This window comes from Pseudoliparis swirei, chromosome 2 (genome assembly GCF_029220125.1).
Source record: "Pseudoliparis swirei isolate HS2019 ecotype Mariana Trench chromosome 2, NWPU_hadal_v1, whole genome shotgun sequence".
NCBI classification, from domain to species: Eukaryota; Metazoa; Chordata; class Actinopteri; order Perciformes; family Liparidae; genus Pseudoliparis; species Pseudoliparis swirei.
Window position 1 is genome coordinate 21,241,769 of NC_079389.1, and position 23,382 is coordinate 21,265,150.

General features: G+C 40.7%; 1 protein-coding gene and 1 pseudogene across 6 annotated transcripts in view; one reads left to right on the forward strand and one right to left on the reverse strand.

Annotated features, from left to right (window-relative positions):
- LOC130202600 (hemoglobin subunit beta-2-like) overlaps positions 1-23,382 on the forward strand; it is a 46,550-nt pseudogene that overhangs the window by 21,123 nt on the left and 2,045 nt on the right.
- Positions 1-23,382, reverse strand: part of znf385b (zinc finger protein 385B) — a 52,520-nt gene that overhangs the window by 14,313 nt on the left and 14,825 nt on the right. For 4 of the 6 annotated variants that reach the window (XM_056423412.1, XM_056423406.1, XM_056423384.1 and 1 more), the window contains exons 3-5: positions 16,056-16,220; positions 15,489-15,632; positions 13,216-13,332 (exon numbers count right to left, since the gene is read on the reverse strand). In XM_056423412.1, coding sequence (XP_056279387.1) covers positions 13,216-13,332; positions 15,489-15,632; positions 16,056-16,218 — 424 coding nt within the window. In that variant the 5' untranslated portion in view covers positions 16,219-16,220. The remainder of the gene's footprint in view (positions 1-13,215; positions 13,333-15,488; positions 15,633-16,055; positions 16,221-23,382) is intronic. The other 2 variants (XM_056423391.1, XM_056423398.1) reach the window with 2 other exon arrangements.

Below are 23,382 nucleotides of genomic sequence, written 5' to 3' on the forward strand. Positions count from 1 at the left end.
TAAGAGTCCTGTATTTAAAAATAAATAAATAAAAGTATCAGGAGCCAAATCTACATTATGCATTATGCTGCAGAATGACGTCAATGTTAGATTGATATAATAATAAGAATAATAATAATAATAAGAATAATAATAAATTACATTTCTATAGCGCTTTTCAAAATACTCAAAGACGCTTAAATATACACTACCGTTCAAAAGTTTGGGATCACTTAGAAATGACTTTATTTTTCAAAGAAAAGCACTGTTTTTTCAATAAAGATAACATTAAATTAATCAGAAATACACTCTCGACATTGTTAATGTGGTCAATGACTATTCAAGGTGGAAACGTCTGGTTTCTAATGAAATATCTCCAGAGGTGTATAGAGGCCCATTTCCATCAACTATCACTCCAGTGTTCTAATGGTACATTGTGTTTGCTAATCGCCTTAGAAGACTAATGGATGATTAGAAAACCCGTGCAATTATGTTAGCACAGCTGAAAACAGTTATGCTGGTGATATAAGCTATACAACTGGCCTTCCTTTGAGCTTGAAGTTTGAAGAACAAAATTAATATTTCAAATATTAATCATTATTTCTAACCTTGTCAATGTCTTGACTATATTTTATATTCATTTGATAAATAAAAGTGTGATTTTTCATGGAAGACATGAAATTGTCTGGGTGATCCCAAACTTTTGAACGGTAGTGTATATATATATATATACAGTATATATACACATACTTATACATATATATATATATAAATATAGATAAACACATTTATACATATATATATATAAATATATAGTTATATATATATAAATAAACACATTTATACATATATATATATATATATAAACATAGATAAACACATTTATACAGTACATAAATATATTTCTACATATATATATATATATATATAAACACATTTCTACATAAATATATTGAAATATATTTCTACATATATATATATAGATAAACACATTTATTCATATGTATATATTTATACACAAATATTTTTGATAGTAATTCATGTAAATACTTCTTCCGATACTGCTTTGTCTGCATAGAAAATCACAAAAACAAGAAATACTAGATATGATCAAAGAATTACCAAAAAACATTCCAATCCACTGACAATCAAAGGAATGAAGTTATACACAAACACAATATCACAAAAGATAATCAAGTTGGGCGCAGAGGATCTCAAACAACACATCTGGGATTCTCTTATCCTCATATTTTCCCAACACAGAAAGCTCAAATCCGGTCCACCTCTCCATATTAAATTACACCCTTCAGAGTTTGGCGCCGGAGGTGCGAGTGGCGTGCCGGAGGCGGGTTGTGGACGTGGTATTTTCTGTGGTGTGGGCGTCAGTATATCATTATAACAGCTTCATTATACCCTCATCCAACTGAGCATCTGGTGCTGGGAGTCAGACCGTGAACGGCTGCAGTCAAAGTGAAACCGACAGCGGCGAGAGACGTTTCTCACACGGACAGCAGGAAGTGATGAAGCCTGAGGCTGAGGAAGAGGAGGGTGGCTCCGAAGAGGAGGGTGGCTCCGAAGAGGACGGCATTCATTTAAATGAAAGGTTCCTACCTGAACCGGGGCGTCTTTTTTTTTCTTCCTTTTCCCTCGATCCAGATTCACTTTGTCCACGTGCAATCTACCCTGCTGCCCTCGGTCCGTTCATCGGTTCTCCTCTTTTTACCAACCGAAGAGCAAAAGACACGCACACCCACAACTCAGAGTGTGTGTGTGTGTGTGTGTGTGTGTGTGTGTGTGTGTGTGAGGGAGAGAGAGAGAGAGAGAGAGTGTATCAGGTGACTGGACTCAGAGTGGCATGTGTCATCTGTATCTGAACGCCCAAACCCTGAGCGTCAGGTGTGTGTGTGTGTGTGTGTGTGTGTGTGTGTGTGTGTGTGTGTGTGTGTGTGTGTGTGCGTGTGTGTGTTACTTCTTCTTAATCCTCTGCTGCCATTTCTTCCACGAAGATGAAACTCTATCCCTGGGGATGAAAGATATATAGAGAGAGTGTGTGTGTGTGTGTGTGTGTGTGTGTGTGTGGTTGCAGTTGCTGTCGGTTCACACCGTCTCTTGTTACACAGAGCTCCAGTGTGTGTATGTGTGAGGGAGATAAATGGCGGCGCACACAGCCAGCTGGTTGACAGTCAACACGACTCACATTCAAGTCGACAACAAAGACGTCGGAGGGTTCGGTTGTTCGCCGTAACGACTCCGGGCGAAGCAGACGCAGTCGGGGCGAAGCAGACGCAGTCGGGGCGAAGCAGACGCAGTCGGGGCGAAGCAGACGTGTCAGCGCGTTCCAGCCAAAGCACTTCTTTAACTGCGTCGAAGCTTAATGCACGCGGTCGGCAGGAGTCCTAAAACCCGGGGAGGAGTCATGTTCACGCGTCTGGGTCCCTCAAAGTCAATTCTGTTTTGACCACAAGGCCGAAACATGAGCTTAAAAGATTTAAAGTGTTCTTCTTCTGCGTCAGTAGAAACACCTCTATGAAGTTTTGACTTCCGCCGGAAACTAGAAACACATCTTTTCCGACTATATCTGGATTAAAACACAGATTAGCACTTCAGTGGCATTTAAATGGCTCTTATTATGGTACTTTTGTAGTTTGACTATGTTGAAGAAATGTTACTTTCTGTATTCATGTTGTTCTGAGTTTGTACTCTAGGTTGATGCACTTATTGTAAGTCGCTTTGGATAAAAGTCTCTGCTAAATGACACGTGATGTAATGTAATGTAATGATGTGTCTTGAAAAAAAGTGGCTAAATCAGATGACAAAACGTTATCGGCTATCGAGGTGGAGACGTGAAGTCATGTGACCAGTGTAGTTTGTTTATATCCTTCTTCTTCTTTTTTGTTTTTTTACTTCTGTTGAATGTATTTATCCTTTAAAAAATCTCGATTATTTTGCTGAATACAAATCTAAAGCATCATTAACATTTGTTTGCCACCGAGTTTATATTCTACAACAATTCTGAATCCTAAAAAGGAAACGAGTGAAGCCAATACACCGCCCCTGCAGCGCTCTATTGCAGCACATGGCACCTCCTCAAACTACCCATGTGCTTTTTACACATTTCAACATGTGAATTTGCTAAACCCCTTTTTTAAATTTTATTTTATGTGTTTATTTTATATATTAATTTGTTTCCTTCAAGGAAGAACAAGTTACAAATACAGTTTATTAATCATTTGATAATGTGGAAAGATTTTTTTTAAACTGAAAATATACAGTAACAGTTGAAGGTCATGTCAACATTTTAAAATAAATGATTGAATTCGCTGAAAGTATGAATATCTTAGACGCTTTTAAAGTTGAAGACTTTCTCCATTGTGATCCCATTCAAATTAATAACCATAACATATTTATAATATCAACAGTTGAAGAGTTAGAAATATGAAAAGTCATAGCAATCATGAGCTGAAAGAGCTGAATATTTTAATATTTGAACAGTTTCTGTAGCTTAATATATGAAGGAGGAAAAAGGGTCCAAAATACGTACGGAAGAAATAGAAGAAGAAGGAGGAGGATGAGAAGAAGAAGAAGAAGGAGTAGAAGAAGAAGAAGAAGAAGAAGAAGGAGGAGGAGGAGGATGAGAAGAAGAAGGAGAAGAAGGGGGAGAAGAAGAAGTACAAGAACAAGAAGAAGTACAAGAACAAGGCGAAGAAGAAAAGGGAGGAGGAGAAGAGGAAGAAGAAGGAGGAGAAGAAGAAAGAGGAGGAGAAGGAGAAGAAGACCAAGCACAAGAAGAAGAAGAAGTTTCTTAAAGATTTGAAGAGCAACTAATTATATAAAATGACACTCAATACTGGATGGCACACTCCTTTAGACCGGGGGTTGCTCAGGGGTCATGACTGTAAGGTCACTTTAGAGCCCTAAGAAATTGAGGGCCCTTTACAAAGTCCAAGAAGGAAGTCCACTCTTCAAACTGTGCATGTTTTCCTTTCAGTGAGTGTGTTATTTTTTCCATGGCTATAACTTCATGTCCTCTAGCCAGCCTCTGGGAGTCGGCTTCTGTATCGATTTCCCACATTTTGCAATAGTCCGTGTGGCTTGTAGCGTAGGGTCACCGTCTTTATGTCAGCACCGCTGGCTATCGGCTTATAGGCTGCTGGGGGACGTTTTCTCTCCTCTTCTCTCCCTCCTTGTGGATGAATTTGTATATCTCTATTGCACATTACTAACTCTGCTTTCTCCCCGGAGTCCTTTTGACTTCACGTCTCACAGCGGCGTCGACTTAAAGTGTGCTCCTGCTGACGGCAGCATTAGACATCGCACTGCATTAGTATTACGCAGAGAATCACACACGTTAGCATAACAAGCCTGTGTGTGTATGTGTGTATATGTGTGTGTGTGTTGAAGTAGGTCACGTTTGGATCCTTCTTCATCCAAAATACTACACACACACACACACACACTCACACACGACATGCACGAACGCTCGCATCGGACCGGTCAGGACTATGAAAGTGACAGGACGGCTCCAGTGTTATGGAGGACTTAAAATGACTTCAGTATAAATGAATAAATGCATGAATAAATACAAGAATAAATAAATAAATGCTTAAATAAATGTATAAATAAATAAATACAAGAATAAATGTATAAATACAGGAATGAATAAATATAAGTTGTAACTCAACAGGACATAATTAAATAAATGTATTTCTACATTTCTGTATTTCTTCATTTATTTATATCTCTATTTATGTGTCCACACGTATTTCTTCATTTATTTATGTGTGACATTTACGTGTCCGTATATTGGACCTGTAGACGAACAGCGTTTATTATGCATTCTTGTCTGTACATTCTAAATACTACAGTTGTTGAGTCACGGAATGTAATTTAAGGATGTTTTCAGCTGAGAAGTTAGTAGTTTAAGCATCAAATCTGTGGTCGGTTTATCGAGATTCAACCTAATAAGGATATGCGACGGAGATTTGAGGTCCTGCTCGCGGGACCTCTGAGCTCCGGGCGTTCAGCGCGCTGTGCGGCCGCCGAGAGAAGCCTGATCTTAGCAGGACTTTTTGAAATGCTCCGCTGGCTCTGACGTCTCCATAGCGGCTGAACATGAGATATAATTAGGTTTTGGAGGATCGAAAGAGCACAACGAGTTTATTATTTATTAAAAGATAACGTTACGTCAATTTGACTGAGGGTTAAGATTCATAACTTCATATTGTAGCGACCCTGGGTCAGGAAAGCTACGTGACGTTGTATAGTTAGTACCGTTTATTCGTAGCCTACGCCAAACAACAGTGAACACCGCAACACATTCTACTCCACTGTAAAGTATTTTACAGTGAATAATTGGAGTAAATTCATGAGCAAGAACAGTTGATGTGGTGACGTCACACGACCAGAAAGACCGTCCTGCGTCCTCGAGAGTCCGGACTCCCAAGACCAGACTCACAAGACCAGACTCCCAAGACCAGACTCCAAAAGAACACGAGTCTGTACTCAGTGCACTTGGAAATGATAAACGGCTGAAGTCAAAAAGCTGTCTAGGCTAACTTCTGCTGACGGTTAGCTGAGCGAGCCAACTTCAGCGTCATGTGCCAGGCAGAAGTAGTAGAGCACAACACACCAGGTGCATTTCACTCCTGTGACCAATCATGCTTCAGACAGAGGTTCGGACCGCCCAGCTCATTTGAATATACGGACACGTAAATGTCACACATAAATAAATGAAGAAATACGCGTGGACACGTAAATAGAGAAAGAAATAAATGAAGAAATAAAGCATTACAGAACTAAGGAGCCGTTTCTTGGCTGCGTTGTGACACTATTTCTTATTGTCTCCCCTCAACATTACTTTGTAATAACTTTGGTAATCCCTTCACTTTTTCTTTGCCTGCAAAGATAAAAACTTATATGTTGTGTTTACTGCTGATGATGTTTGCATGTAAACATGATAAAACAGGAGTAAACACTGTTATTTTACAGCTTAGCTTAACCCTGCTGTAATGTTCGTTTCTTACATACAGCCGGTTAAAAGTGATCATAAACATAAAAAATCCTAAAAACTTGTTTGTACCTCATCACTAATGTCATTACAAACAATTCAATGAGTTTTTAGTGGAATTGAGTTATTCACCCCTCCATAGATCAGAGTTCAATCAGGAGAACTCACTCGTTTTAAAGAAAAATACATGTTTAAACAATTATTTAGGTAAATTGAAAAACTCTAGATATAAATTGCATTGGTCTACCATAACATGTATTTTCTCGTAAATTGTATTTGCATTTTGTAAGTTTTTTTTTCATTGCAAATACATTTTTATTTTTTGTATTTTTTGTAATCTTGATTACACTAAATTAGATAAGCAGAAGAAGTTTTATTCAGAAAAAGTACGTACAAATATTTATCCTAGATTTTCAAACTTTGAAACGGGTCAATTTGACCCGCAGCATAACAGGAGGGTTAAATGTTAGATGTTCTCATATCTGAAGATTAAAACCATCAGAAGCAGCAGAATCTTTTCTGAAGGTTTAAGAGTTCTTTGATTACAAAAATACTCAATTACATTAACATGTCTATTACAAACACCTCGCCACCGACATAATCCTTTTGTATTTTAAATCAGCTTCATCTCACCTCCTCTTCATCAACAGCTAAACTGTGACAACACAACCAAGAGAAACCCCAGTTTAGAGATATTTGATCTCTAAAGCAGATCAATAGCATCGCACTGATTGGTCGATCGGGTGAACTCGATGTGGAAATAATCGTCGTCTCAACGGTTGTAATCCAGCTCGGATGAACAGTCGGTTACGCCTGTAAGACAAAGCCGTGTGTTCACATCGAGAGCGGAGCGACCGACACCGCGGTTCAGAGTTTGAGTCCAGGTCGTGACCTGCGGGTCACGTAATCCCCACTAATCCCTCGAGGAACAACCCTCACACCTCGCAGGGGGGAGGGGAGGAACACAGACATCAAAAAATCTAAATCGCTTCATGTGGAGCCCCGAAACAAATAAGACAGAAGAGGGATTTCCTACCTCGAGTCAGGAAACTACTCCACATCATCGGCGGGGAGACAGCTGTATCACCGCCTCATCCTCCTCCCTCCCCCCTCTATCATCGGCTCCCCCGATAACAGAGAGAAAAGAAGAGAAAATGCAAACTGCAGCTAATCGCCACCTGTCTGTCTGACTGTCTGTCTGACTGACTGAGGTGATGATATTCAGGGTAAGCGGGTAATGACAGCCATTCTGTCTCAGTGGGAATTCCTCTTTCACGGTCTCACGGTCTCGCTGTCTCTACGCCGCTCGCGCGCTCTCAGCTAGTTAATGGCATCAAGAGGGGAGGAGGGGAGGAGAGGAGCTTTGAGTCACTCGTTATCGAGAACAAATCGTAGAATATGGTGAAAGAAAGAGAAACTGATGAAAACAGCAAATATATAAACAAACAACTAATTGAGCTAATTAATCAATATCGAACAAAAGGTAGAAGAGAGAAATCTAAATAAGAAGCAAACAAAGTTGACTGCCAAACATATGAAGAACAAATAACAACAAAACAATAAACCCGACTTGTTTCATACATAACCTGAACTAGTCCAGTCCCTTTACTTGTTTACTAGACTTCTATAAGTCATTTACTCATTCTGCTAGAACAAACAGTGTTTTACCACACCAGTCTGACCAGTAGCATCCATTGGACTAGTTACGCTGGTATTACCAGTTTTCTAGGGGACCATGACTTGTCCTTCCAAAGCCTTGATAGACCTTGACCTGTCCTGCTAGTTGTCTTCAAGTATTACCGGTTATATACTATACCTTGACTAGAGCTACCAGCCATCTAATATCTATACTAGTCCTCCCAGGTTTCTCACAACCTTGACTCGTCCTCACATTCCCTAACCCCCAGTGGCTCCACTAGAATCACCAGTTTCCAACAAGACCTTGAATAGTCCCTTTAGACCTTGAATAGTCCCTTTAGACCTTGAATAGTCCCTTTAGACCTTGAATAGTCCCTTTAGACATTGAATAGTCTCTTTAGACATTGAATAGTCCCTTTAGACCTTGAATAGTCCCTTTAGACATTGAATAGTCTCTTTAGACCTTGAATAGTCCCTTTAGACCTTGAATAGACCCTTTAGACATTGAATAGTCTCTTTAGACCTTGAATAGTCTCTTTAGACCTTGAATAGTCCCTTTAGACATTGAATAGTCTCTTTAGATCTTGAATAGACCCTTTAGACCTTGAATAGTCTCTTTAGACCTTGAATAGTCCCTTTAGACATTGCATAGTCTCTTTAGACCTTGAATAGACCCTTTAGGATGCACTGAGTGCCTATCTCCTCTTTTTTTTTTTTTTTTTTTTCTCTCCTTAAGGATGAATTTTCATCTCTCAATCACACGTTACTAACTCTGCTTTCTCCCCGGAAGTCCTTTTGACTTTACGTCTCATGGGGTCATCGGACCCTATGAGACGGCATAGATCCTATCTGCCTGATGGATCGTCTGGGTCGTGGAATTCCTGCTCATGACTACGCCACTGTCCTGTTGAGACTCCGCCCACTCCTCCTCCCCACCGCCATCTGCCTGATGGATCGTGGAGGTCTCCATCGTGGAATATGCCTACTATGAACTATTCATACACTCTGTCATATTCATTGAATGTATTTTAACTCTAAATCTGTCCTTCTGTACACATTACATCTATTGCATCTGTCCATCCTAGGAGAGGGATCCTCCTCTGTTGCTCTCCTGCAGGTTTCTTCCCTTTTTTTCCCCCCTGAAGGGTTATTTGGGAGTTTTTCCTGGTCCGATGTGAGGTTTTGGGGCAGGGATGTCTATGTGTACAGATTGTAAAGCACTCCGAGACAAATTTGTAATTTGTGAAATTGGGCTATACAAATAAACTGAATTGAATTGAATTGAATTTAGACATTGAATAGTCCCTTTAGACCTTGAATAGTCCCTTTAGACATTGAATAGTCTCTTTAGACCTTGAATAGTCCCTTTAGACCTTGAATAGTCTCTTTAGACCTTGAATAGTCCCTTTAGACATTGCATAGTCTCTTTAGACCTTGAATAGTCCCTTTAGACATTGCATAGTCTCTTTAGACCTTGAATAGACCCTTTAGACATTGAATAGTCCCTTTAGACCTTGAATAGTCCCTTTAGACATTGAATAGTCCCTTTAGACCTTGAATAGTCCCTTTAGACATTGAATAGTCTCTTTAGACCTTGAATAGACCCTTTGGACATTGAATAGTCCCTTTAGTGTTAAGGGGTGAGCAAGGCAGGAACCCAAAAGTAGCACAAGGAGTCTTTCTTTCCAAATAAAAAGGTTTCTTTTAATTGTTCACTGAGCAGAACCACAGTCTGGCAACAGGAGAGAAACAAACGATCCAACAACATAAAGGGGTATGAGGGCAGTTTAAGTAGCCAGCGTCCTAATTGATGATCAGTCACAGCTGCTCTGGCAATCACCGCCCAGGGGAGGGAGGAGACAGCCACACCTTCTTGGTGAGCCCTAGACAGACAGGGTAAACACACAGGAGACAGAAGGACAGGGAAACAGAGGAAACACAGGGAAACACTGTCTTGTCTTGACGACAACATGACATTTAGACATTGAATAGTCCCTTTAGACATTGAATAGTCCCTTTAGACCTTGAATAGACCCTTTAGACATTGAATAGTCCCTTTAGACATTGAATAGTCCCTTTAGACCTTGACTTGTCCTTGAAGTTGTAACTCTGCTCTTACTCGATATCTTCTTAATGTTGACTAGTCCTTACAATTCAAAATCCACTATACCAATTATATTACTAGCACAACTGGTTATTGCCAATTTCTACTTGACCGTGAATCATTTTTACAATGTCTTTACGAGACCTTGACTTCTTTTACAGTTTTCTACCGTCATACGAACAACTGTTTACCAGTCAGAGTTGCTGTCTTCTAATATTATATCAATCTACTTATTCCTCTAATATGTTCTAATCCTTCCAAAGTCTTTACTAGATTTAGTCCGACAAGGTATTTTCCAAACTTTCACTAATTCTACCAGTTTTCTATCTGGTCTCATGCCTCCTCCTCCTCCTCCTCCTCCCTCCTCCTCCTCCTCCTCCTCCTCCTCCTCCTCCTCCTCCTCCTCCTCCTCCTCCTCCTCCTCCTCCTCCTCCTGAGCCTATTATCAGCATTATGCGTGTGTGAGTCTGTCAGCAGGTCTATTCATAAACAGCTGAATACATCAAGAGAATAACCACACATCAACACCTGCTCAGTCTCTCCATCACACACACACACACACACACACACACACACACACACACACACACACACACACACACACACACACACACACACACACACACACACACACACACACACACACACACACACACACACACACACTTTTACATTAAAAGCAAAGAAAATCAAAGCACACTTGTTGTTGTTGTTGTCTTCAGTACCCAGCAACAACTCTACCCAGCAAATACTGATACTGAGAAGAGGCGCTTTGATTTTCTAAACTTTATTCGTCTCATGAGACTTGATCTCTTCATTTGTCCTCATGCGGATCATGGGAACTCACTTATTTTAATCAGTGACTGTGCGCGCGCGTGTGTGTGTGCGGGTGTGTGTGAGAATGTCTGAGTAAGAGTGTGAATGCCGCCCCCTAGTGGTGACTAACCGCCACGTCAGGAGAAAACACAACTATGGGATGGAGTAAAGCGCATAACACATGATTTTCATTTGAGTGTTCGTGTGTTTGACATTTTATACGTTTTGAAATTCATTAATTAGTTGTAAATGTGCTTCTGTTCTCATGTGTGTACATAACGTGTGGCTGGCAGCAGTATTAATGAAGTATGTTTAATCAAGCAATGTGTTTAATAATTACAACGCACGTGCTTCACTCTGTACATCTACTCCTGCTCTACCAGGAACATCGGGCTGCTGGTGTTCTCGTTATTATCTTCAGGTACTCATTTATTACAGATGTTGTGTACATGTTGATTTTTTTTAAATATCTCAAATGACACAACTTGTCAGCAACCGTTATTTAAGTATTTTTATTTTCTGGCATACTGTAGATGTACACCTTTAGAGTCGGAAGAATAACTCCACTACATCTCAGAGGGAAATATATTTTGAACCTACTACATTGTTGCTTTCACAACATTTAGACAGCCATAGTTACTTCTTTAATATTGTATAAACAACCAATTCATAAATGATGATGCATTGTTAGATTGAAGTAACTAACAGTCTCTGAAAGTGGTTGAAATTATCTCTTCACTAGTTAGAGCATGAAATGCCGCTCACACATTCAATAAGCAATAAGTCAGTAATACAAATAACAAAAACACATTGACAGGAATATATCAAATAATGAGACTTTTTACTTTTAAAACTGCCTTGTTATGTTTTCTGGAGTATTTCTACATTGTTGTATTGATACTTTCACTCAGGTAAAGTATCCGAGTACTTCTACTTGTTCATGTGAGACGAAGAAGAAGAGAAGAAAACATTGGAAATGTAACTTCAATCTATGCGATCGTAAAGTCGATATTCCAGCACGACTGTAACTGTGTTTGTATTGGCTGTGATGTCATCTGACCTGGCTGCTGATTGGCTGCTCGGCAGCCAGGTCACTGTCTCACACACGCAGCCCCGAGGAGCTGAGTTCAGGCACAAGAGCTTTTCATGGTCGAGCGAGCATCACGCAATGGACAGAGAGAGGGGGAAAGAGAGAGAGAGAGAGATGGAGAGGTGGAGAGACATTACCATTTAGACTAAGTGATGTGTGTGTGTGGGGGGGGGGGGGGGGGCTGTGTGTGCGGCGTGTGTGTCTTCAGTAGAGAGATATGTAATCTTTAATCAGTGTTATTGTAGCCTGTTCACTGATATGGACGCATCGTATGTAATTACACCTGCTACTGCACACACACACACACACCTGTGTGTGTGTGTGTGTGTATCAGTTTCATGTCTCTCCTGACATCCCCCCCATGTCTTGTAATTAGGTCTGTGTGTGTGTGTGTGTGTGTGTGTGTGTGTGTGTGTGTGTGTGTGTGTGTGTGTGTGTGTGTGCGCGTGTGTGTGTGTGCTTGCATGAATTCAATTCAATTCAGTTTATTTGTATCGCCCATTTTCACAAATTAGAAATTTGTCTCGGAGTGCATGAGTGAGTGTGTGTCTTTGTTTGTTTTTTAAGACTTTTCAATTTAGTTATCTTATTGTACTTCAGCAAACAAGTGAAATCGTCTTTTCTCTAGTTTTAGATCACGAAAACAAAGGCCGCCAACTGGACCGCTGTATTATTCGGTGATTCCCATAAAGCTGTCGTCATGGCAGCGTGTTATAGAGATTGGTACTTTAGCACCAAAGATAATGACACGATTACGCGATGTCTTTGAGGAATGTCAGAGCGGTTGCCGAGCGGTGCCACGACCCAGTTTCATGACCCGCTGCTGTCTGCCCCACTTTAACTCCTCTGCACAGCACATATTCTCTCTCTCTCTCTCTCTCTCTCTCTCTCTCTCTCTCTCTCTCTCTCTCTCTCTCTCTCTCTCTCTCTCTCTCTCTCTCTCTCTCTCTCTCTCTCTCTCTCTCTCTCTCTCTCTCTCTCTCTCTCTCTCTCTCTCTCTCTCTCTCTCTCTCTCTCTCTGTGTGTGTGTGTGTGTGTGTGTGTGTGTGTGTGTGTAGGTGTGTGTGTGTGTGTGTATCTTGCTGGACTATTATTTGAGTGGTGGCGTAGACCGTAGTGTCAGCTAACCGCAAGGCATACGTCATTTTCAAACGTCTCTGAGTATCATTTCATCCTCCAAAAACAACAGATAAAGATTCATCCATCAACTTTGAGATGTTCAGCATGTAAGCAGGACTCAAATCTGTCAGCTTGTCAACGTGAGTGACCGGTGTCCGGGTGGAGCCAACAACCCCCTGACAGAGATACAACTGCAGTGATGATCTGACTTAATGCAGGATCAGTGTAGGCTTTCAGGGGTCAATCTGCCTAGCAACAACTCTCTGACCTCTCCCAGACGGCAGCAGCTGTGAATGATGAATGAGCTCAAGTCACTCTCACTCAGCAGACAGGCAGTCAGACTACATGTTTCCTCTCATGCAGGTCAGCTGCGGTCTTTGCGGTGTGTTCAAGTGCACCTTGTAACAGAAGTCGTTCCGTCACTGTGAGCGCCAGTAGAAGCAGCAGGAGCAGCGGTCCTACCTGCAGCTGTGCTGGAAGGAGCGCTGAGGCCTGGACTGAGGCCTAGTGTCGGAGTTAGTCCTGCAGGCCGGGAGCTGAGCCCTGTGGCCGGGGGAAGAGACCGAGACTGAGAGCCCGCTGGAATCAAAGACACCAACAACCATGACATCATACAATGAGGGGACAAGAACAAAATACTGCTGCTAATACTACTACTACTACTACTTCTACTATAACTATTACTACTACTACTACTGCTATTACAACTACAACTACTACTACTACTACTATAACTATTACTACTACTGCTATTACAACTACTACTACTTCTACTATAACTATTACCACTACTGCTACTACAACTACTACTAATATAACTATTACTACTACTGCTACTACAACTACTACTAATATAACTATTACTACTACTGCTACTACAACTACTACTACTTCTACTATAACTATTACTACTACTACTGCTACTACAACTACTACTACTATAACTATTACTACTACTGCTATTACAACTACTACTACTTCTACTATAACTATTACTACTACTGCTATTACAACTACTACTACTTCTACTATAACTATTACTACTACTACTGCTATTACAACTACTACTACTTCTACTATAACTATTACTACCAGTGGCGGCTGGTGAATTTTTTTGGGGGGGGGGCGCAGTTTAAATAGCACTCCACAATGAGTAGAATATTGTAACAAAGCTTTATTTCAAGAACACAGTGCTCAACACTGTCCACAACAACGAAACAAACGAAACATTGGATTCAGAAAGAGATGCATCACATTGTACATTGGCCCCACTACTTGTAAAGAAATTTAGCCCGCCTCTCTTTCAAGTTGGCAAACAAACAAAAAAATATGCCCGTGCCAAACCATATACACTGCTTTTAAAGTCCAACAGCATTGCTATCATTACCAAATGTATTGTAATATCTACAAAGTAACAACATATGTTTAGTTTGCCAGCATTAACAGCAGTTTTCCCTCCAGTTATTTCACCTAGGTCCTAAAATGGCCTTGTGTAATTAGATACAGTATATTATCATAAATAAAATGTGTACGTGCTGATCTGGAGTCAGTTTGGTAGGATTTGGGTATGAATAAATTATTTCATTTAAAATATGGATTTTTATTTAAAGATATTCATGTAATTTGCATGCAAAATAGGTCTACCGAACCAAGGACAACAAATTCAACCCGCAACACTTCAAAAGTGGCCCGATTCCGCAGGAAAACCGCGGACCTGGCAACACTGCTCTATGGGCTGAGGGAACATACGGGTCTCTGATCTGCCGAATAATCCAATCGCGTGCGCACAATTGTGCACCAAGATTCCCGGTTTCATCCGCCAATGTGAAGCCGGTCATTGCCAAAACGACTGAAATGTTGTATCGATGCCGTACACACACGTTAGAACAGCGCCTCGACAAAAGGGAGGGCTTCTCTCCGTGATAATGGCGATATATTATATTTTTTCACATTAACTTAAGTGGTTGTTGACAGGGGCTTACGGTCTCCCACACACATTTAGCGCGTCAACACGGTATATTTACTATTTAAATGATTTGGCATATAATGTTTTTTTACAGGATTTTTTTCTTTTCTTCTTCTTTTTTTTTCATCTCCAAATTTTAAGAGGGGCGGCGCACTAGCGCCCCCTATGGACGAGCCGCCACTGATCACTACTACTACTGCTACTACAACTACTACTAATATAACTATTACTACTACTGCTATTACAACTACTACTACTTCTACTATAACTATTACTACTACTGCTATTACTACGACTACTACTTCTACTATAACTATTACTACTACTGCTATTACAACTACTACTACTACTATAACTATTACTACTACTGCTATTACTACTACTACTACTACTACTACTACTACTACTACGACTACTACTAATATAACTATTACTACTACTGCTACTACAACTACTACTAATATAACTATTACTACTACTGCAACTACTTCTACTATCACTATTACTACTACTACTATTACAACTACCACTACTTCTACTACTACTATTCCTACTATTAGCTACAGCTACCAAACGGCAGCTAGCTATACCGCTGCTTGGAGTTAGCTACTGATCTGAAAAAGCAAATACCCATCTTCAGGTCTTGGGTTGGGTCTGACAGTCGCAGTCCGCAGTCATTTTAATATCGTTTATTATTGCCTCGTAAGCTGTTGGTGCGTATACTTCTACTAGCTCCACCGATCCCGCGGCAGCAGTGGTGGTAGCGTACCTGCTGCCTGTTGCCCAGTCTCTCTGGCCTGGAGCTGTCTCACTCTTCGGAGGTGAGACCTGCCGTTGTAGTGCAGCTGGGCCTGAGCGGGAGAAGCCAGCTGCAGGTTACACACCTCACACAGTGAGTAGGCCCCGCCCTGACCTGGGAGGAAACAACAAGGAGAGTCAGAACATAGGATAAACTAGAACGGGCACTCGGTAGAGCGCATACCTTCGCATATCACAAGATTAGGCATTGAATTATGAACATTTTGGCATTAGTTGCATGCCAATTGGATAAAAATTGACCGCGCTATGGTAAAAAAAAGATGTTGACCTTTTCATGACCTTGACCTTGATCTTTGACCCGATCGATCCCAAAATCTAATCAAATGGTCCCCGGATAATAACCAATCATCCCACTAAATTTCATGCGATTCGGTTTAATACTTTTTGAGTTATGCGAGTAACACGCATACGAATAAATAAATTAATAAATACACGGCGATCAAAACATAACCTTCCGCATTTTCAATGTGAAGGTAAACAACAACAAAATGTATGGGTTGGAAACAGCAGATAATACCAAGCAGTGGCGGTGGAACTCGGTGACCTGAGGATGGAGTCTGCTGGACGGAGAGGCTGATGGTTGTCGGTGTTGGGGGGTCCAGCAGCTCCTGACACATCCCTCCAAAAGCAAAGATTTTCCGCCGCTCCAGGAGCTGCGACGAGCTGAGAGGAGTCTTCATCCCTAAGGAAGAAGAAGACGAAAAATATATAGAGAAAGACACATGAATGGTGATAGCCGATGTTATATGTAGCTTATATAAAATAGAGATAAAGTACTGAAAAAAACCAGCACTTGAAGTGCCAACACATAATAAAATATACTTAAATCAGTGTTTAGAGTTATAAATGGGTTTACAATGGGTTATGATAGCATACAAAGCAGTTGAGGATATTTCAATATTAATAATATATTGTATTGTCAAACATTATCAGCTTCGGCCTCCACTTATAGGTACTTATAGGTGTGTGTATGTGTGTATGCATATGTTTATATATGTATATATATATATATGTGTATGTATGTATGTATATGTATGTATGTGTATGTATATATATAAAAATATATATTGTTTTTTTCTTTTTTGTTTTCTTTGTGATTTTTTTTCTTTATTTTATATTAATTTTCTGATTTATTTGATTTTAATTTAGGATAGGAATTTATGAGCATTTCTTGCTTCTACCTATACATTTTCAGTCTTTCTCTTTTGTATATTATAGAATAATATTGTATTGTATTTGATTTGATTGACTGAATAAAATACACAACAACAACCCACCGTTGGTGTTGTGTTTATTAACAAATACAGTAACAAACTGTAAAAGTGTATTAAATATTTACATTGTGCTTACAGTGCTGACCTTTGAGTGGAATAAGAGGCATACAAGGAGGAGGCGGTCATCGCTTTCTGTCGCACCTTGCACCTTTATTTCATTTCCTTCTTGGGAGTATAAACTGCTCAAAAAAACCAGTCCTGGTTTTCAGACAATTATGAGATGTCATTTCAATACACGGTGTAAAACTATTATCACAAATTGCAAGCGTGTTAGCTCTGAGAGCTTTTTCTCCTTCAATAACACGCGAATGAAGAGGAAGAAATTTAAATAAAATGAAATGAAGGACGATCCCCAAAAAAAACCGAAATGCTCGCGGGGGAGTAAACTGCCCAGTACAGGGAAAAAGAAATGTGACAAGAAGCTCAGAGACCTAACAGTGACTGATCCTGCCAGCATGTTGACGGAGGCCCGGCGTGTGAAGGTTACCTCGCCACCAACAGTCATGCAGAATAATAAAATGTTCAAGCAGCTAAAAACAACTTGTTCAAAGATCCATAACATATACAAAGTAATTGTTCTGCCCCACATTGTCATGTGTTGCATTCCAGACGCCAACTAGTGTAGAAGGCAATTGCCTTTCTTGTTCTTGGATTTGTCCCTCCTCTCTCACCGTAGTTAGTTCCTGTTTCACGTTTCTACAGAAAGCTCATTCTGCAGCTACGTTTCCCCTTTACTGCTTGATAGCCTCTGAAGTTCTAAGCCTGTAATTATCTATGTATGTAACATGTACATACTGTATCTGCTATCTGTGTCATTACTGTTATAATATAAAATTGTGTTATAGCACTAGATTTGTCATGTTAGGGATTTTTTTGCTTCATATTTCATGACTTTTCCTAATTTCTTGGGGACAACTGTGAAAACATAACATTCACATGATGATATGTTTTCAATGTCCTGAACACAACTTCTACGCATCGGTGTTCTTTGGGGTCAATTTGACCCCAGGCTGTAAAACATATAAGAAATATCAACTTTTCTATTTATTTAAAGGGCTATTTAGGGAGTCAACAAACAAACATAAAGTACCTCACACTTAAACTTAAGAAACAATATTAATTCTAATCATTTTCTGGAGGTTTTAATTGCTGGGTTCAAGTAAATGTGAAGGTAACAGGAGGGTTAAGTAGTCAGGAGGTTCATGTTGATGGATAGGGGTAATTTCTGGCATGATGGCTTTTTGTTAATCATAGTGTTGTTTATGTATATGTGTGTGGACAGTTCGTGAAGTTATGTCATGTTATGTCTCCACAGTTTTACAATTTCAAAGATTTATACTAAAGACCCTTCCTGAGTCTTCATTTTATGCATCTTGCTGTTAGCTATCTGCTAAGCTAACTTAAATAAGCAAGAGCAGAATAGTAACTTTCCTTCTGCTTTCTTCTTCTCCAAGACATCAGAGAATAAGTATTGAGATGTTAACCCCAAACCCTAAACACCGAAACCTCTCCCGATGTCAGACAGCGGTGATCCAACACCGCGGCAACGAATCCCGAGCTGACGCACAGCGAGTAATGACACCGGGGATGAAGGACTGAGGAAGAGGAGAGAGGAAGGATCACACATGTGTGTGTGTGTCCAGAGTGGATGAATAGTTGGTAGTCGGCATATTCCACGATCCAGACCTCCACGATCCATCAGGCAGATGGAGGTAGAGAGGAGGAGGGGGCGGAGTCTCGACAGTGGGCGGAGTCTCAACAGGGCCATGGCGTAGTTGGTAGTAGACATATTCCACGATCGATTTTCCGTGTAAATAAAATTGACTTATTCCACATTGCATTCATTGTTCCCCGTGGGCAGTGTGACGAGACCGAATAGGCATGAAACCCTCGTGGGTTAAAAAGACAATGCATGAAGAAAGATCTAGTTCCATGAAGAAGAAGAAAAAAAAGGTGAAGTGAAAAGTTAACTTCAAATCCCATGGTGCATTTTAGCAAGAAATATATAATAAGAAAGCGGAACGTCATGTTACACGCGCCTGCCAGCAGAGTGGGAACCGAAGGTTAGGAGAGAAAACCCATTTTACTTCTGTGTCATTGTGGGAAGAATTTAGGAGCTAACATGTCTGTCAGACCACAACCTCATAACTTTTGAATTTATACTACCGGAGTGTACTCCGTTAGTCAAAAGTTTTTACACTAGATGTCTAACTGATAGTGCTGTAGCTAAATTTAAAGAAGCGATTCCTTCTGTATTTGATTCGATACTCAATATAACAGAGGACTCCTGGTCTAACTTTAGTCCGTCCCAGATTGATCATCTTGTTGACAGTGCCATAGGCTCTCTGAGAATGACACTGGACTCGATAGCCCCTCTGAAGAAGAAGACAGTGAGGAAGAGGAGGTTTGCTCCTGGTATAACCCTCAGACCCGCAAACTGAAGCAACGTCGCTTGAACGCATATGGCGTTCAACTAATCTCAAGAATCCCGCTTAGTTTGGCGAGATAGTCTTAAAACATATAAGAAGGCCCTCCGTAATGCCAGAGCAGCCTATTACTCATCAATAATAGAAAAATAAAACAACCCCAGGTTTCTCTTCAGCACTGTAGCCAGGCTGACAGAGAGTCACAGCTCTGTGGAGCCGAGCATTCCTATAAACCTTAGTGGTAATGACTTTATGAACTTCTTTAATGAAAAGATTTTAACTATTAGGGACAAGATTAATAATCTCTTGCCCATAACCAGTGCCAATCTGTCCTCAAGTGGAATGGCCTTGAAACCGCTGTATGCCCTGGTGTATATTTGGAGGATTTTCTCCTATCAACCGTGACCAATTATTTTCAACGGTTTCTACTTGAACACGTCTACCTGTCTCTTGGACCCCATCCCACGAGGCTGCTTAAAGACGTTTTGCCTTTAATTGGCGGCTCTATTAGATATTATCAATGTGTCTCTGCTAACAGGCCCCTTCAAGGTGGCTGTTATTAAACCTCTCCTGAAGAAGCCCACTCTGGATCCAGAGGTGTTGGCTAACTACAGACCGATCTCTAACCTCCTTCCTCTCCAAGATCCTTGAGAAAGTGGTTTTCTACATCATAATAGTTTATTTGAGAAATTTCAATCACACTGGTGAAAATTACAAATGACCTCTTAATGGCAGCAGATAAAGGACTCCTCTCTGTCCTGGTCTTGTTAGACCTTAGTGCTGCATTCACCATGACATCCTGTTACAGAGACTGGAGCAGTCGATTGGCATTTCAGGCACGGCACTAATTTGGTTTAAATCTTATTTATCAGATCGATCTCAGTTTGTATTTGTGAGTTCCACAAGGTTCTGCGCTTGGCCCAATTTTATTTACCTTACACATGCTTCCTTTGGCAATATTATCAGGAAACACCCATAAACTTTCATTGTTATGCAGATGACACTCAACTATATTTATCGATAAAACCAGAGGAGAGCAACCAACTCTGTAAAATTCAAGCATGTCTTAAAGACATAAAAACATGGATGACCTGCAACTTCTTGATGTTAAACTCAGACAAAACCGAAGTAATTTTAATCGGCCCTGAGCACCTCAGAGATCAATTATCTGGTGATGTGGATTCTGTAGACGGCATTGCCCTGGCATCCAACACCACTGTAAAGAATCTTGGCGTTATCTTTGATCGGGACTTGTCCTTTAACTAAGCAAATCTCAAGGACTGCATTCTTTCATCTACGTAATATTTCAAAATCAGGCACATCTTGTCTCAAAAGATGCAGAAAATTGGTTCAGAGACTGGATTACTGCAACTCCTTATTAGCAGGCTGCTCTAATAAATCTCTTAGGTCCCTCCAGTTGATCCAGAATGCTGCAGCTCGTGTTCTCACTAAAACTAAGAAAAGAGATCACATCACTCCTGCACTAGCTGCTCTGCACTGGCTCCCAGTAAAATCAAGAATCACTTTTAAAATTCTTCTCTTAACCTACAAAGCCTTGATTGGTGATGCTCCATCATATCTTAAGGAGCTTGTTGTACCATATTGCCCCACTAGAGAGCTACGCTCACTAAATGCGGGACTACTTGTAGTTCCTAGAGTCTTAAAAGTAGAATGGGAGCCAGAGCCTTTAGTTATCAAGCTCCTCTTTATGGAACCAGCTTCCAATTTCAGTCCGGGAGGCAGACACAGTCACCTCGTTAAGAGTAGACTTAAGACCTTCCTCTTTGACAGAGCTTATAGTTAGGGCTGAATCAGGTTTGCCCTGGTCCAGCCCCTTGATATGCTGCTATAGGCTTATAGCTGCCGGGGACGTTTAGGATGCACTGAGTACCTATCTCCTCTTTTTCTCTCCTTAAGGATGAATTTTCATCTCTCAATCACACGTTACTAACTCTGCTTTCTCCCGGAAGTCCTTTTGACTTTTCATGGGGTCATCGGACCCTATGAGACGGCATAGATCCTATCTGCCTGATGGATCGTCTGGGTCGTGTTCCTGCTCATGACTACGCCACTGTCCTGTTGAGACTCCGCCCTCCTCCTCCCCACCGCCATCTGCCTGATGGATCGTGGAGGTCTCCATCGTGGAATATGCCTACTATGAACTATTCATACACTCTGTCATATTCATTGAATGTATTTTAACTCTAAATCTGTCCTTCTGTACACATTACATCTATTGCATCTGTCCATCCTAGGAGAGGGATCCTCCTCTGTTGCTCTCCTCCAGGTTTCTTCCTTTTTTCCCCTGAAGGGTTATTTGGGAGTTTTTCCTGGTCCGATGTGAGGTTTTGGGGCAGGGATGTCTATGTGTACAGATTGTAAAGCACTCCGAGACAAATTTGTAATTTGTGAAATTGGGCTATACAAATAAACTGAATTGAATTGAATTGAATTGAAATTTTAAATTAGCTCCCACTGATTCACACCTCTGACTGGCTTCTTCAGGCTCATGGGCATCGTGGTATTCAGAGGCGTCCGGCATCACAGTCTGAGCCACAAAACAGGATTTCAATGCGGAAAAATCCACTGACAAAGACGTCAGTTATTGGCTGATATGAAGCGTCCGCGTTTCTTACCGCTCACGAGTAAGTAGACGAGTTTAGTGAGGAGGGAACGAGGGAGCGAGGGAGGCGTTTGGGAAATCGCTGCTGGATTTGTAATCACATTTCATTTCAGTTTTGCACTTATTTTCAGTTATTAAACCAAACAAAACAAGATAGAAGATGTGATGTCAGTTTTGAAGGTGAAACACTTGTAACTGAAGGTCTCTCTCTCACACACACACACACACACACACACACACACACACACACACACACACACACACACACACACACACACACACACACACACACACACACACACACACACAGAGCCAGCTGATGCTGACGAAATCAGCTTTAGCAAGGGAAGGATTAAATATATCTGCTCTATTGAGCTAGGAATTACACACTACACATACACACACACACACAGGTATATATATATATATATATACACACACACACAGGTATATAATATATATATATACACACACACACACACACACACAGTCCCGCACGTGCACAGACATTTTGGGGAATGCAGGTGCTCAAACCACAAAAAAAGGGCACCCATTGGCAAAATGATTTTTAAAAATTCCATATAATAAACGACTTACTAACCTCGACCGCTTGGATGAAAAGAGTAAATGCAAGAAAAAAACAACACTTTTCATAATTTAAAATAAACCATACAAATGAATAAAGACAATTCCAGATCCTTTGAAAGCAAATATCCCTCTTGATGTGCTGCCTGATGTTTATGGCCGATTACTAAATAAAAACAAACATATACTAACGTTTGACGTGACCGATCATCATTGTGCAGTTAACTTTAAAGATCGCTGTCCAAGGTGCTGATGCTGAGACCTCCAAGGAGGTCGCCTGTGTGGTCAAAAGATATAACAATCTGAGGCTCTTTGTATATTTGTTTTGTTAATACATCTCTGTGCAGCTGCAGAGAGATAAATATATGTTGCAGATAAACTAGTTCTAGTTCTTGTGTCTCAGAGATACCTAAGGCAGAGCAGAAACACCCTTCTCTTATCATTGTTCCAATTCTATTCCACAGAACTTGGCCAGACTTCGAGCGCGCCACCATCCACGATGTCTTCTCCAAGATGGACTATGAGACAGTGGGCCCTGCAGCTCTTTCCAGGTGAGTCTTATCTTGGCATAACAAGGTCAGCTTGAGAAGAAATCCTCGACTATACTATTTAAGGATCAGGACTTTGTTTCGTCATTGTGCGTAATGTTTTCAGGTAATCAAAAATATTAATTTCCTCCCCATCTAACCCTGTAACGTGTGTTTTTTTCATCAGGTGTCTGGTCGTCTACCCCTGGACTCAGAGGTATTTCGGTAACTTTGGAAATCCAAGGTTGCAAAACACGGAACAACTATCATCCAAGGTCTGGAGCGAGGTGTGAAGAACATGGACGACATTAGGGAAACCTACGCCGAGCTGAGCGTGCTGCACTCTGAGAAACTGCGTGTGGACCCCGACATTTTCAAGGTAACGTTGTGGAACTAATAAAAGTGATAA